This window comes from Eublepharis macularius, chromosome 3 (genome assembly GCF_028583425.1).
Source record: "Eublepharis macularius isolate TG4126 chromosome 3, MPM_Emac_v1.0, whole genome shotgun sequence".
NCBI classification, from domain to species: Eukaryota; Metazoa; Chordata; class Lepidosauria; order Squamata; family Eublepharidae; genus Eublepharis; species Eublepharis macularius.
Window position 1 is genome coordinate 12173990 of NC_072792.1, and position 17335 is coordinate 12191324.

At 43.1% G+C, this 17335-nt stretch overlaps 1 protein-coding gene across 2 annotated transcripts in view; it reads left to right on the plus strand.

Annotated features, from left to right (window-relative positions):
• The window catches only part of TDRD3 (tudor domain containing 3), a 124719-nt gene that overhangs the window by 27854 nt on the left and 79530 nt on the right, over positions 1-17335 (plus strand). For both annotated transcript variants that reach the window (XM_054973385.1, XM_054973386.1), the window contains exons 2-4: positions 7599-7683; positions 9295-9360; positions 16690-16850. In XM_054973385.1, the coding sequence (XP_054829360.1) occupies positions 7599-7683; positions 9295-9360; positions 16690-16850 (312 nt within the window). The remainder of the gene's footprint in view (positions 1-7598; positions 7684-9294; positions 9361-16689; positions 16851-17335) is intronic.

Below are 17335 nucleotides of genomic sequence, written 5' to 3' on the forward strand. Positions count from 1 at the left end.
CCCTTTTCTATCTGATCTTTCATCCCGCATTGCTGCTGTCACTGGCCTGTTTGCTCTTACCGTTGGCTGTCTGTAGCAAAAGGCACAACATGTCATCAGGTGCCTCTCAGCTTTTCCCCAGTCTAAACATGGCAAGCTGTGCATTCTCCACTGGAGAGCTCAGGTTTTCATGAGAACTGAAGCTCTTCTGAGAGTTCAGGAACCAGAAGAGTTGCCTCAGTAACTGTCCTGAGAATTTGCACATCTTGCCGCTCGCTTGAGACTTTTGCTCGTCTCTTATGGTGCATGCTGTTTCATTGGAGCAGTTGAGGCGGAGCCGTTTGAGGACATGGAGTCCAGTGATGCCTCCCGAGATGCTGGAAGTGCATGATGCAAGCCGTGTCGCTGGACCACACATGATGTGCATATAGCCTTGAGGCCAGTGTGTTAAGAGTCTGGCGCTAATATGACCTAGGAATTGTTAGCAGCAGTTGCCTGATTGGCTTTTTTTAACGTTTCATTTCCATCTTCTCTCAGATACTTAAGGTCATTGTACGGCATGACGGTTGGACGGTGTGGCACCCAATGGACCTTTAATCTCCTCTTGCTTCCTCTGTACTGTACTGCTGGTGGTGGTTGTGTGTAAGTGGTAGGGGGTTTCATTTATACCATGCTGCTATGTGTGGACCTGGATGCATTCCAAAGTTGCAGCTTTTACAAGCCAAAAGAAACCATTCTGTAAAAAATATTAAAGCTAAGAAGAATAAATTGGGAAAGTAACTTTCTCAAACCATTAAGCTTCTCCCTCTATGTACCTGTGCGTGGATTGTGACCCAGTGGCCAACCTCTGCTTATGTTTCTATCTTTCAGTGTTGGTGGTTCTTCTTGGTTATAGGGCTGATCAGGGTGGATTTGATTTAAATCAAATTGATTTAAATCACGATTTAAATCACTAGTCAGTAAGATTTAAATCATAGTTTTCTACATAAAGACTAATTCTTGCTGGTATAACTTTAATATACAACTAGATGAAGATTTCATTTTTAGAATAACAACTGTTCATATTAGTTTTTCAGTTATATAAAAATATTGATTTTAATACTATTAGAAGCACATTATAGATAATTATGAAATTATTGTGAGGTGAATTATCTCCAGTTTCACTTTCATTTTTACTGCCTGCCCCTTCCCTCCTCACACTTAGTTTCTTCTTGTGCAGATCCACTCCAAACAATCTTTTTCTATTCATTGAACTTTTTGAAACTTAGCACTTTTGTAGAATAATGGGATTAAGGTTTTTCTCAACTCTGTTCATTTTATAACCTTTTTGCTGTGAAGAAGAGGCATGTGATCTCTGCAGACACAAATTCAGAGTTTTGAGAACTGCAAAACCAAACATCTGTGATAATATCTTGTAGCCAGAGAAACTGCCCAGCAATCTTACAGAAACCTCTGGAAGAGCATGACATTGTGAATGGATTAATGGAATTTATTTACCAAAAAATGTAAACATATACAGCCTTATGCTACATAATTAAAAACTAATCCTTATTTCATGATGGAATAACCTTTGGATGATAATATATTTTCCTTAAAAAGCATTTTATTTTAAAAATCCTATTTAAATAAAAAAAAAATCTGATTTAAATTTTAAAAAATCCATTTTTTTTATTTTTTTAAATCATTGATTTTTATCCACCCTGGGGCTGATTCTTTTGGAAATCCTTCAAAAAGTTGTTCCGATGGGACCTCCTACCCTGGCTTGTTTTACGAAGCAGTAGAAGGCCACCCTTTACTTTCAACAATACGCTGTAAACTTTCCTTGATCTGCTCTAGCTGTCAGGAAATCAGTACATCATGAAGGCACAGGTGCATTGAAATCAATGGGCTTAGACGGGGTTAGGATTTCACTGTTCATCGTCTTCTGGATCTTCCCTTGCTGCCCCAGTAATACTCATCAGTGTCTATGAAAATAATTGTGTGGTCTGCATTTGAGTGCCTTATGGATCAACATTATGGCAGTGGATTGTATTAATACATCTTCAGATCTCTTTCAGCCTTCCAGTTGCTTAAATTGGTGAACTTAGTGAGATATTAGACGGAAAAAAAATTGAAGTCGCTTGAGAAAATCAAACTGAAACAAGTTGCTAAGATTTCTGGTTATTTAGCAAACATACCACTTAATAAAATTGGTCTTAGATGTAGAACCAGCTGTGAAAATTAGCTTTGGAAACGGTCCCCCTTTTAAAAGCAAGAATTTATTTTCCAAGAGTTCATCTATTATGAAGCAATGGCTCCATCTAGTGGCATTTTAAATTTCTACAAGGCTCTGTTAAATAGGCCAGTTCAGTGGTTGTTATTTGTAACTTATTTTCAGATTTCCTCAGAAGACGTTAGCATAACATAAAGCAGCACTCTGACATGTTTTTATGACATATGCTCATATTCTTAATCAGGATCGACTCTTAGTTCACATTGTTCAAAGTGGTGTCTAGTTGCAAGCTTGTGGAACATTGCAGTCCAGTTTTAGAAGCCATCTTTACTTTTATTGGGAGTAGTTCTGGGATGACACAGCCTTGCCAGTCAGTTGGCTCAAAACAACTTGTGATTTGCTTAAAAACGAATCTTTTGGAAACGAGAACAACTGATACAAATAAATGCCAGGTGTGGCCTCACAGTTCGGTATTGGGCTACTGAAGCAAGTGACAAATTAGAACTGATGTTGAATTTCAGGTGGGAGAAGGAAAATTGACATGTTATCCTTTTGGTTGTAGACTGGTTATTAAAAGATGCTTAAGGGAAAGCTAAAGATGTAGAATAAATTTCCAGAAATTGTGAAGGTGTGAGGGCAGGGGGCATCATTCTTCCAAAAACTGCTAGAAAAGTTGTTAAACATATTTGCAGTAATGACTTACTTATCAAACCTAAACTTCTTTTTTATTGTTTTGACAAAAAATGCATCGCTTAGAACAGAGTATGGAAAATTGTACTATTTGGCACTACTTTTTATAAGCAGAAAGGATAGCACGGAGCTCTGGTATACCCAATACCAAAGAGATTGTGCTTCACACAGCTGTACACTATGCTTTGTTGGCACACGTACTTTAGTGTTTGCCATCAGAGAGGCAGGGGGAAACAGCTGAAAACAGCAAACATAAATATTGTTGTAAGCGTAGAAGCATTATTTGAACCTATGGCCTCATAGAGGCACAATGGAACCAGCTTAGTGATACCCGGTAGCTCAGAAGCCACGTGTGGTTGTTCAGCATACCACCTATGGCTGTTCCGGGCACAATTTCCCCACATGGCACGCACCCCATGTTTCAGGGAGGTGGACAAGACAAGGGATTGTGAGTGTTTGAAGGTTCTCAAATTGGAACAGCTGCTGCCGGGGGACAGGTAAGCTGCGAACCTCCATGAGGTGGGGGGGCCTTTTGCCAGGGATGAAAGCAGGGCTCATTTCGAGGGGGAATGCGCAGGAACGCAGTTCTGGCAGTTCCCCAAAGAGGTCACATATCAGGTGCCCCTGCCCACCTGACTCTCAGCCCTTTTGGGCTCGTTACAGCCTGGATTGGGGCCAAAACGGCCTGGATCGGGCCTCTGACAGGTGGTGGATCACTCTCCCACTCAGCAGCGGCCCAATCCTGACCATTTTGGGCCACTTTTGGGGCATTTTCAGCCCTGTTTTGCCATTTTGGGCCCAATTTTGGCCCTGAATGGCCAGGATTGGGTCCAAAACAGCCAGGATAGGTGATGTCAGGGGGTGTGGCATATGCAAATCAGTTATGCTAATGAAGCATGCTAATGAGTCCCTCCAGCTCTTTTTCTACAAAACGACCCCTGGATGAAAGTAAATGCCCAGTCCTCTCTCTACAACCTCTTCTGTTCTCTCCAGTCTTTCTGATAGCACAAATATGCATCCTGTTCTCACACAGATCAAACAGCACTAAGTTGTTTGGGAACTGGGAGGGGGAAGTGAACAGGGGTAGAAGAGGGATGTGATTATCAGGCTACACGGAGAGCAGTCATATCATAGGCAGGAAGAAAGCCTCAAACTGGTAAACACCCGGCCACCTGGGAACGTGTGAGGACTCATTGGATTGTTAGCAACAAGAATACATCCAGGCATACACAGTGGAGTCACCTCTGACAGAATGAAGTGCACACTTGACAACAAAACCATTGGCATGAATGAATGGGCACAGTCAGACACGACAGAGAAGATGTAACTGCCGTATTCTAAAGGAGAGCCAATGCAGTATAGTGGACTGTTCTCGAGGAGACCCAGGTTCAAATCTTTGCTCACCATTGGATTTTTCAGGCAAACTTCTAGTCCCAGGGATGTTGGACTTGCTTGGAGAAAAGGTGGGATAAAATAAATCAGTAAATAAAGGAAGAAGGCACGCTCTGTTGTGATGCAGTAAGCAAAGTACAGCTCATTTATGGGAGGTTATAAAGTACGTGACTGTCCCCGTTGCTGCAATTCCAAAGAGAAAACCCAAAAAGCGTTTTCAAGCTGGGCAGCAGCATATGGCTTATTCACGTTGCTGGACTCGATCAGCTTTGAGCTCCTGGGTTGTTCCAAGGCAGCATCCCAAACTTAAATTGCTGGAAATGTTAGATAGGGGGATGGTAAAGGAGACAGCAGCTGTTTAACTCGGATGCTTGAAGCGCAGCTACATGTCATAGTGTATGAAATAGAAAGCCTTCGCGTGTGTGCACGCGCGTGTAATTTTAAAATCACTGCGCTTGTGCTATATCAGTACAGAGCGTCTGTTCGAGAAACCGTCCAAGCTCTTGCTGATGGTTTCAATCACTGAGAATTCCCTGAGGTAAGGCTTACATTTGCGCCAAGTTTCTTTCCTCCTAGGCTTGCTTAGTTGAGCTGTAATGTATGGGGCCTGAACTGCAGGCGGTCCCTGCTTTGCTGCTGTGATGTGGAGGTCTGGCTGTTCTAGAGAATTAAGGGTTTCACGCTTGATCTTCCAGTAAGAGCTAAATTGGGTTCTCTTTGTAGCATAATCCATTGCAGTTTAGTTGACCGACCCAGTTTGGAAGCATTTGATAGCTTAAGTTCCAGGTGGAGGTGCTAACATTAACAAGGAGTTGTCATAATTTTTTTGTAAACACATGGCGGCAAACAGAAGTGTGTGTGTGTGTGTGTGTGTGTGTGTGTGTGTGTGTGTGTGTGTTGATATGTCTCATCTGTTGAGCATCAACCACTTCAGTAAACATGATGTCAGATGTGTATATAAAACCCTGATGAAGTTAAAGGAAATAATTAGAGATAGGCATGAACTGGGGAAATGGTGGTTGGTGGTTTGTCACGTTTCACGAACCAGCATGAAATTGCCTCGTTCGTTTGTTTGGTTCGTGAATACGTCACTTCTGGGGCAGTAGAAGGTCTGCAGAAAGCCCACCCCCCTCCCTGTTGTCCAGGAAACTGATTGATCGGCGCCGTCTGTCTGTAGTGACTAACTGAAAAATGAACCAAACGAACTGGCGTAAAAATTGTCGCAGTTCGCCAGAAATGCCCTCTGACGAACCACTGGTTCGCGAACCAAAAAAAACGACCCAGTTTGTGACGAACTTTGGTTCGTATTTTGGTTCGTGCCCACCTCTAGAAATAATCCTTTGCACATAATGAAAACCTTAGATTTGATACACTGGTTTTCATAGGGAAATGTGGATAGGTAACCTTTAAAAGAGCAGTTGTTGGGTCAGGAAGGGGAAAAGGAAGAGAAGATGCTTACAATGAAGCACATAATGAAAGTCTCAAATGATCCGAGTCACACAGGCTTTGTTTTCTAGCTCTTGATTTGCTGTGTAGGACTTGCTTTGGGGGCACTTTTGTAACACGCTGATTACAGCTTCGACGCGCATATGAGTTTTGTCAGCTCAGAGACGGCCCTCGAGAACTGCTATGCTTTCATAGAGCGGCGCTGATGTTTGAAGCAACATATTGAAAGGGTCAGTGGAGCTTTTCCTTCCCTTGCAGAGGGCTGAGATGGGGAGACAGGTGAACAAACGCTGTTACGTTTTTACAAATTGGGGCCCACGCAAGTTGTTGTATAACATCTGCTTGGATCTGAAGGTGTCATTCCATCCATGTATCCCCAGATGTGCAAGTGCCAGTTTATTTTTGTAGCAGTGCAAATAGCTGTTAACCTCATCTCCTGAAATAAATTTGTTTGTGCCACCTGTGAACCAATCATGTGTATGTATCAGTAACTTAATCGTGATTATGCAGCGCATATGCACACATGAATACACATGCAAGTGCCTTATACTGGTCTGTTAAGGTCAGTATTGTCTGCTCAGACTGGCCACAACTCTCCTGGGTCTAAAGCAGAGGTCTTTCGCATCACCTGCTGCCTGTTTCTTTTAACTGAAGATGCCGGGATTTGAACCTGAGACATTTTGCATGCCAAGCAGATGGTCCACCGCTGAGTCTTGGCTCTTCCTCAATATGTATCAGGTGTGTTTTTGGCCAATAACAAGCTTGAAGAAGTTAGTCCTACGTGCATCATAGATTGTGTGGTCAGGGGGCACTTGCACAAAGAGTACTGCTCACACAAGGGATTCTTCTAGCGCAATAGCAGAGCACGGACAGAATTTCATGGGAAATATTACTTACTTGCTGCATAGGATTCAGACCATACTACTGTTGTGTCCCAGTCATTTTCTCAAAAAGAAAGCTCCAGCCAGCACGTGTGCCAGTGCGGTAGATGAGCAGATGGCATTCAAAAAAACTTACGGCGCAGGATAAAATCAAATTGAATTTAAGGAGATGTGTTAGTTGACGTTTGGTCTTCAAAGAAAGCGCAAAGTATAAGAAGCAGCTAATACTTTCTTAGGCTTAAAAAAAAAGAAGACATTCCATGGGTTTAGATATAGGAAGACGGCTGTCTGCCACTATACCCCAGTAATTGAGGAAGGAATAAACTAGCAAAAGTAGTACGCTTACTCCATGATAACCACCTTGAATCTGGAAGGGGGTCTTTCTTCAGTTTCCTGGTTCCTGCTCTTTAATAGACAGAAGTATTCTAATATGGAGAAAGATGAGTCAACCCCCCCCCCTTTGGGTGAATCCATATTAGATGTAGTTAGAAAAGAACCAGGTTTCTTGTACTAACCAGTCAGTGAAACTGACCTCCCTCAGAGGTCTCCCATTCTTCATGCCCAGCTAGATCTGATCTCTTAATACCATGTTCTGTTTCCAATAATGACTAGCCAAATGGTTGCTGAATGTGCACAAGCGGCCCCTGAAGGCCACAGTCATTCTCCTCTGTTGTTCCCAGCACCTGCTTCTTGGAGAGAGTCATAGGCTGATTCCGCACACGTTGGATAATGCACTTTCAATGCACTTCGTCAATTGTTTGAGGTGGATTTTTTGTTACGCACACAAAAAAATCCATTTCAAATGATCTATAAAGAGGATTGGAAGTGCATTATCCAATGTGACCGAAATTAGCCAGCATTAGTATCCCAGCATGACCTTTGTACAGCTTCTAGGTTCTGTACTTACTTCAAATTGATTCCATATTGCTGTAGAAAATGGATGAAGGATTTGGGGATGTTTCTTTGTTGCACTAAACATACATGTTTTCTTTTGATAGGTATCTGTCGGAAGAGGGGATCGACGCGTGCACAAACTCATCTGACAAAATCAACGTAAATGATCTCATCCTGATTGCACTTAATGTAGGTAACAACTGGGCAATTGTGGCGTTGATTGGTTTGTGTAATAAAAAACGTATACATGGTGACTCTCGAGCGTCCAAATTTTTGTAAAACCATTACTAGAAAATAAGCTGGAACAAGCCAGGAGAGTAGCAAGATTCAAGTCCCGTCGCAACCTTGAAGACCAACAAGATGTTCACGGTATAAACTCTCGAGAGTCAAAGTTCCATTCATCAGCTACCAAAGCAAGGAGAACGGTAGCCTGTAATGAAAAGTATAGTGATTGCCCCTCTGTCCATTTAGCTCGGAAAGAAATACGGAAAGCAAAACATTTCTGTATGAGCAGTTATAAAGTTAAGTTTGTTTCTTAAAAGGAACAAAATAGATGAAGGATATGGATATGGAGTTTTTAAAATCCAGCAAATCTACACATGTCTGTACTAGGCACCCCTTTCAGCAATGTCTGGACAGTTGTATCGTCGAAGGCTTTCACAACCGGAGAACGATGGTTGTTGTGGGTTTTCCGGGCTGTATTGCCGTGGTCTTGGCATTGTAGTTCCTGACGTTTCGCCAGCAGCTGTGGCTGGCATCTTCAGAGGTGTAGCACCAAAAGACAGAGATCTCTCAGTGTCACAGTGTGGAAAAGAAGTTGGCAGGTCATTTGTATCTACTCAGGAGGGGTGGGGTTGAGCTGAGTCCTCCTGTAAGAGTTTCCCAGGGTGTGGAATGCTAATGGCGGGAGGCTTCACTGTATCCTGAGGAGGTTCTTTTGCATATGGATTGGTGCTTGATGTGCTAATCTTCTCTGCAGGGCTATTGTCAGGGATAGAATGTTTTGTTAGCCTGGTGTTTTTCAGAACTGGAAACCATGCTCTGTTCATTCTTAAAGTCTCTTCTTTCCTGTTCAAATTGTGCTTATGCTTGTGAAGAAACCTTAAGAATGAACAGAGCATGGTTTCCAGGTCTGAAAAACACCAGGCTAACAAAACACTCCACACCCGACAATAGCCCTGCAGAGAAGATTAGCACATCAAGGAGTTTAGATTGCCCTCTGCACCACTGAGCGGCATGGAGGGCAATCTAACCTCCCCTCAATACAATATTATTTGTTTCCAGTTCTGAAAAACACCAGGCTAACAAAACATTCTATCCCTGACAATAGCCCTGCAGAGAAGATTAGCACATCAAGCACCAATCCATATGCAAAAGAACCTCCTCAGGATACAGTGAAGCCTCCCGCCATTAGCATTCCACACCCTGGGAAACTCTTACAGGAGGACTCAGCTCAACCCCACCCCTCCTGAGTAGATACAAATGACCTGCCAACTTCTTTTCCACACTGTGACACTGAGAGATCTCTGTCTTTTGGTGCTACACCTCTGAAGATGCCAGCCACAGCTGCTGGCGAAACGTCAGGAACTACAATGCCAAGACCACGGCAATACAGCCCGGAAAACCCACAACAACCAACGGCCTTGCTTTATTATTGGTGATGTACTTCTATTAGTGTGCCTCTCTCTGAAATAGCATGATTGTTTCACTATTGCATCCCTGTTCTGCTTTCTTCCACCCTACAAAGGAAATCTGTATTGGAAATAAGTACTCAAATATAACCTTTTTTTTGAACTTCAGACAGATTTAAGAGTCATTGGCAAGAAGTTCCTCCCAAGCGACATCAATGGTGGAAAAGTGGAAAAGGTAAAAATAATATTTGCAGCTACGTCTTATGGTTATCCCGTTTCTGCGGAGCACGTTTGTGGGAAACTTTTATTTGTGTAAGACTATGTTGCAACTGAGTCTTCTCAGTGTCAGACTATGGATGTCAGGTTGTGGCAGGCGGATCCCTGGATCGCTTCAGCACGACACACATCCTTAGCTAAATGATCTTTATTCAGGAATTCAACCATGTACACATACACCCTCTCCTGATTCTCACAGCGTATATTCCACCAGTAGAAGGTGATTCTAAAGCCCAGTCACTCTGGGAAGATTTTACTGACCAAGTGGGACATTCACTTACCAAATACCCTAATGCGTTGGTTATATTGTCAGGAGACTTTAACGCGCGAATAGGAGGTAACGATGAGGCCTTGCTTTCGAAGGTGCTGGGCTCATCTGATTTAGTTCTTCCTTCTCCCTAGTTTTCCAGATGTTCTAGAGATCGCAAAATTAACTCAGCCGGCAAGTATCTGGCCTCGCTGGTGGTCACGTTAAATCTGGTGCTTTTGAATGGTACTGTCAACCCTAAGCGATCAGGTTGTTTCACCTGCATTACCTCTAATGGTCTAAGCGTAGTTGACCATTTATTGGCATCCCCAAGTTTACATTCCTTAACCACCAAAGTGGAAGTAGGTGAATATCTTGGGGGAGATCACCTCCCTTTGATCCTTGAATTTACACCTCAACAGATGGATATGTCCACCTATATCACTATGGCCCCCCAAGATCAGACCCTTTTCAAGAAATCTATCAAATGGTCCCACAAGATCGAGTCCCAGATAGCACAGGTCCATAGGAGTACATGAAGTAAAAAGCAGTTGCCTGTTAACTTCTCATTGAAAGGAATAAAGCTTCAGGCTGTTACAGTACAATATACTCATCCAGTCTCCTCCCCCCCTAAACCACAAGTATCGGAGCAGCCTGGGAAACATTTCCAAAATTCACACACTAGCCAGACAGGACACTGAGCAACACAACACTCCAGACGCTCAAGGTCGGATTAGGAATGTCCGCTTCACCATTTGCTGTGAGAAAACGAAAGTAGTTATTGAAAGCAAAGGAATAACCTTATCAGTTACAGCACGAGATCAGTTCTACGGCTGAAACGACTCGGGACCACAAGCTTAATATTGGCAGGGATGAACGGGCACAATCAGACCTGACACTCAGACAGCTGGTAGGACGGCAAAATCGTCAACAGTTACAGGCTGTAAGGGGCACTCGGTCAACAGTTTGTATCTTCTACGTTCACAAAAGTGGTCCAACTTGGTCACCTGACAAGGTACCCGAAAGTAATTGGCTGTTTCCTAATCTAAAGGCCAGATTTATTGCTGATACTGTGTAAGAATATAATAGTGATTCACCAACTGATGATAGGCTTAGATGGTCTGAAACGACGGCAAATGTACTGGTTGTTAAAGAAATGTGGGTACAATTGCACATAATATCGGAAATTGGATCCAAGCACCGAGGAATCTAACCTGTGGTGAGACTGGAGGGTAGAAAAGCTTTTTCGTCGGTAGGAACCATTTCAAAGATCTTTTTTTCTTTGACCCCGTATATTATTGCTTTGCCAAATGAAGTGTATTGTTTTGTGGTACTGGAGAAGAAGTTGGTTACTTGCTAAATCTTTCTGTCTGTCTGTCTGGCTGTCTGTCTGTCATTTATAGTCCACCTTTCTCACTGAGACTCAAGGCGGATTACGCAGTATGAGCTTAGTACTATCAGTATCAAGTACATTTCCATGCAGTATCAAGTACATTTTCATACAGTGTCAAGGACGTTTCCATAAACAATGCCATAGGGTAAATATAAACAAGTGTATAAAGACATACCATTAGCAACGATCCAATACAGAGTAGAAGAAACGCTGAAACAGAACAAAATGAATTCTAGGACTGATAATAGACAACATGAAGCTGAAATAGAACATAATCAATTCTAGGACTCACATTTGACAACATGACGCATGATAGTGCGTTGGTGTACATATTTAAAGCAGAAGATAGTATGTAAGGCAACATAGTGAAGTCTATGGTCCCTAACTCATTACTGAAGCATCTGAGACTTCATCGCTACACTACAGCCTTCCTATCTGAGTAAAAACCTTTTTGAATAATTCTGTTTTGCATCGTTTGTGGAGAGCCAGTAGAGGGGGGGCTCTCCTGACTTCCTCAGGCAGGTCATTCCGCAGGGTAGGGGCCACCACAGAGAAAGCCCGTGTATGGGCTGCTGTTGATTTTGCCCATGTGCAGCCTGGCACCTGCAGGAGACCCTGTTCAGATGAGCGAAGCTGCCGTAGAGGAACATAGGGAGGGAGGCGGTCCCACAGGTATGCTGGACCAAGGCCGTGAAGAGCTTTGTATGTCATGACCAATACCTTGAACGGAGCAAAGTAACTGATAGGTAGCCAATGGAGTGACTGTAGGATGGGAGCAATGTTCAAGCTCCTGTTCGCTCCTGATAATAGTCTAGCCGCAGCATTTTGCACCAATTGGAGTCTCCTAGTTAACTTAGATGGGAGACCAATGTATAGTGCATTACGATAGTCAAGCCTTGATGTTACCATAGTATGATAGGTTGGCCGTGTTGAGATAAGAAGCCATCTTCCAAGCTAGAGTGAAGTTGTAGAAAGCATTTTTTGCGGCTAGTTTCACTTGTTTTTCTAGTAGCAGCGCTGGATCCAGTATAACTCGTAGGCTCTTAACTGAATCTGCAACGGTCAGACGAACTCCATCGAAAGTGGGGAGTACAATATCCTTCAAGATCTCTGCCTTTCCAACAAGCATCACTTCAGTCTTGTCTGGGTTCAATTTCAATTTGTTGTTTTTCAGCTATTTTACCACGGCTGTCAGGCAGCGATCTAAGATTTCTACTGCATCCTGTAGGGACCTGGATAGTATGATATAGTGTTGGATGTCACCTGCATATTGATGACATCCAACTCCATAGCTGCGAATGAGTTCTAAAGGCTTTATATAGAGGCTGAATAACATGGGAGATAAGATTGCGCCCTGTGGAACCCCACAAGATAGCTCCCATTCTGAAGATAGCTGATCTCCAACAGTAACCCTTTGAGTCCGTTCTGTGAAAAAAGATTTAAACCAGTCCAGGGCACATCCCTTGATGCCCACTTCTGTTTCTAAACATCTCAACAGGATGGTATGGCCTACTGTGTTAAAGGCTACAGATAGATCTAGGAGGAGCAATAAGGATGTATGACCTTTGTCCATATTCAGACAGAGATCATCCACTAATGCTACAGTGCTGTCTCTGTCCCATGCCCTGGTCTGAATCCTGACTGGGAAGGGTCCAGAGCACTAGAGCTATCTAAAAAGATAAGGAGTTGGTCAGCTACTGTTCTCTCAATCACTTTACCCAGAAAGGGCAGATTAGAGACTGGGTGATAATGGGCCACATCAGTTTTGTCTAGGGATGGTTTTTTAATTAGTGGACGGATAACCGCCTGTTTGAGCTGCCAGGCGAAGGTGCCCTGAGTTAGCGATTGATTTACAGTAGTCCTTAGTGGTTCACTTGTGTGACTTACAGTGTTCAGCCACAAGATGGTGGTGTTTGATTACTTTTGAAGAACATTACTTCAGTGTATAGACTGTGTAATGTGATATCTGACTGAATTAGATTACAATATCTCGCTTATCTGTAGAAATTGTTGTTGTTACAGTTAAGAAAGGAAAACTGATACATTCCAAATTGTTTATACTAGAGGTGGGCATGAACGGAAATATGAACCAAAGTTCGTCACAAACTGGGCCTTTTTTTTGGTTTGTGAGCTGGCGGTTCATCGGTGGGAATTTCTGATGAACTGCGATGATTTTTAGGCTGGTTTGTTTGGTTTGTTTTTCGGTTCATCACTGCAGGCAGCCTGGTGCCGATCAATCAGTTTCCTAGGCAATGGGGGGTGGGGGGAATAGGCTTTCTGCAGACCTTCTGCTGCCCTGGAAGTGACATATTCACGAACCAAATGAACCGGTTCGCAGACCAGGCAATTTCATGCCGGTTTGTGGTTCGTGAAACACAATGAACCAGGAACTGCAACGAAACGCCATTTTCCCGGTTCGTGCCCATCTCTAGTTTATACCAATTTAGACCTAACTCCAGCTAAATGTGATTTGCATATTTCTGTGGAGTTAACTGTTGGATTATTTTGTCAAGTGTACACTTGTCACCACCTAATATTGGTTGCCTTGGACTCTGCTGCAAATATTTTTATGAACCATTGCATAAATGATTTTGTTTTTAATAAGATGTTGCAATCCAATAAACGGTGTGATCCAGATTAAGTGACCTTTTGGTTTTAGAACAAAATTTGAGTTCAGTAATAGCTTAAAGGCTAATCACATTTTCCAGGGTATAATCTTTTGTAAGTCAAAGCTCACTTCATCAGATAAGTGTATCTAAATGAGCTTTGACTCACAAATGCTTATATCTTGGAAAATTGCGTTGGTGTCTAAGGTATTACTCAACTTGAATTTTCTTTTATTACTGCAGACTAATGGGGCTACCCCCTTGAAACTATTTTCAGTTTTAGACCTTGAAGTCTATATGATGGTGGTGGTATTTTCTGTTGCATGGATGTGTTCTGAATTCTGAAGCTACGGTAGTAAAGAAGACAGATGTGTACACCGAAAAACTGCTGTTTGATAATGAAAGTCTGCCAGTATATGACAAATAGAAAATAGGTGGGTCAGGGAACAGTTGTATTTGTATGGGACCAACTGAAGCAAAAATTCCTCGATGAGTCAGTAATGGAGAGGAGTGGGGAAAGGCGGGGGGGGGGGAGCTCAGGCCGAAATGAGGAGGCCAAAGATTGGGGACAAGCTGCCAGTTTATGGAGACTGTGTAGGAGTAGATGGTGACTTACGAAGTCGAGCAGGCAGCATTTCTGAGAAGTGCCTTTTCTGTTACGTCCCAGGGCTTTTTTGTGCATTTTTGTCGGCAGTTTGTCTTTGACTGTTTTGCATGGGAAAGCCTCCAGAGTTTCAGAACCAGTTTGCTGCATGGCGTGAGGTGCTGAAGTTCGAGGAGAAACCCCCAAGCACCACAGTGCTTGTGCAGCAGTTCTTGGAATCTGGTCCAAGGGACCCTGCGCAGAAGTCAACTGTCATCTGCTTGTGTTAACTGGATAGAATAGCAAAGTTCTGTTTCCCAACTTGAAATTAAAGCATGTTTGCCAATGGAAATTAAAACAAGTTTGCCAATGTTCAAAAGGGCACCTAGAATGTAGATTTAGCCTTGTTTAGTCCAAGTGCTGGTTTTTACCTTTAAAGTCATTAATAATAGGGTGAACTGCAGCTCCTGGTATACTTCCGTGTGCTAGCTACGCTCTTCAGAAAGCTTCTTTATGGTGCCCTCTCTCGGGATCTCTGCTGAGAGTCAGGCCACCGCTTTTTCTGAGTCAGGGATGGTCCTTTGTGATGGTTTTGATGGATATAGATTTGAAGGGATTTTATATACTACTTTTATATATTTCTTATGTGTCTTTCAATATTACATGCCTTGCACTTTCTCTATGCTCAGGAGCCAATGTAGTATTTGTAATGCAACCTGTAAGAATATGACAGTTGGAACAAGAAGAACAGAGAATGTATGCTGACTAAAAAATATACTGCTTGTAGAGATGCACTTATAAAATTATTACACATATGTTATATTATTCTATAAGATTCCAATAGGAATCAGTACCAGAGAGCCTTTTGTAGAAACTGATTTATGCAGAAAGCTGGGTCGGCTACCCGGCATTATCTCCCTCAAGGCTGCAAAAAGGAGGGAGCGTGCAGAAATGGGGGGAACATTCCTTTCTGCCCACGGACTTCAGTTATCTGAAGGCCCCAAGGCTGCCAGATTGAGACTCCCTGGCACCACTGAAGGTAACAGTAGCAAAAGGAAGTGGGCAAAACGGTAGAAGATGTCCTTCAAAGGGGGACAAGATAAAGGGGTGCAAGATTTGGAATTTCCCCAAGTAGGGGGCCGACTCAGAATTGCGTCTTCAAATCAGAACTGACCCTAGACACCTTACGAGCCAATAAGATAACAAATATTAGAATATTGTAATAATATTATAATTAACCTGAAGGTACTAATTTCTTTGCACTCCTGTTGTAGCTCTGATGAGCTTTGCACACAAGGAGACCGTCTACTTCTGTGTAAAAAGGGGCTCATCCACCGTTTAATCAAACAGTCTGTTCTGCTTCAATTCAAACAGGACTCCAGGAGTATTGGGGTTTTTTATTGTGGTTGGGAGAGAGAGAAAGGGAGAAAGATACCACAGAAGCACAGAGTTCTGTGCATAACAGTTTTACCAGAGTAGCCACAAAGAGCGCATTCCTATCTTCAGAAAGGCATTGTAAAATTTCGAAGGGCATTTGGGGTGTGTGTGTGTGTGTGTGTGTGTGTAAATGCTTTTTGGGGAGTTCTGCTTTGCTGTCTTCATCTTGTGTACTCTTTTCTATCTTGATTTGTTACGTTGTGCGTTTGCACCTTAATGTTGCTTTGTCGGCTGCCTCGAGTCTAAAGAGAGGGGGTGGGATATAAATAAACGTATTTACCGTGGGCCTGTCAGAGTCTCTCGGCTTCCCGCTGAGCCCGTGGCATTGCTCGTCTTCCTTCGGTAGGGGCAGGACGACAACCGTGCCGTTAGTGCCCCTTCTGCTTTTCCCTTTAGGCTACTCGTCGGTAAAGGACTTCCATCAGCAAACAGGTTACAATAGAAGGAACTGTTGGCTGAGCGGTCGATCATCTGCTTGGCATGCAGGAGGCCCCAGGTTCGATCCCCAGCACCTCCAGTTCCAAGGATCAGTTAGGTGTTGTGAAAGACCCCGGAAAGCCGCTCAGGCTCTGACTTTGACGCACCAGTGGTCTGATTCGGTATATTGTGTTGAAGGATGCAGTGGTGGTCTTTGCGAGAAGGCATCAAATACCTTCTATTGGCAGGCAGAGTGTGGCTCCCCTTGGCTGTAGAGCACTGCCAGTCGCTTAGATTCTAGAAATCAAACTCTGATCCTTCGCGAGGTGCTAAGATCTGGTAGTTGCCAAAGGCTGAAACGCGTTACTGCTTTGCAAGATCAGATTTTCAGGCTCCTGGAAGTACTTGTAGCGAGGGAGATGCCAGAGTGTTGCTAAATAAAGCGGCGTTCTGGTAATGAGAAAAACTGCGAGTGTGACTAAAAAGTGTGTTTTAATACATAGCTGCTTGCTTGCCAGGACCAACATCTGCGACTATGGCAAAAAAAACACCCTCTTTCAAATGCTAATTATAATTAAAAACCATTTTGTCACTTGTCTTCGCAGCTAGAAGGTCCGTGTGTCCTGCAGATCCAAAAAGTACGCAATATAGCTGCACCAAAGGATAACGAAGAATCTCAGGCTGCTCCCAGAATGCTGCGCTTGCAGATGACGGATGGGCACACAAGCTGCACTGCAATAGAATATAATTACATGTCCAAAATAAGGTAAACTCTGTTTATTTTTGCTTCATATCAGTTTGAATCAGTCAAAAATCTCAAAATACAGCTACATATCCAGGACACTTGTGAGTTGACAGTCTTACGGAGAAAAAACAGGTGGACATATTTTCCTACATGGTAGAAACCTTTCACATTTTTAGTTCCTGAAGTATTTTCCTGAGAATATCTTTTTAAAAGCAAAACTTCCCCATCATGCAGCAGTGCTAGGTTTATTGTCGAAGGCTTTCGTGGCTGGAGAATGCTAGTTGTTGTAGATTTTCCGGGCTGTATTGCCGTGGTCTTGGCATTGTAGTTCCTAACGTTTCGCCAGCAGCTGTGACTGGCATCTTCAGAGGTGTAGCACCGAAAGACAAGAGATCTCTCATTGACACTGAGAGATCTCTGTGTTTTGGTGCTACACCTTTGGTAGGAACTACAGTGCCAAGATCACGGCCATACAGCCCGGAAAATCTACAACTAAAGTGCTAGGT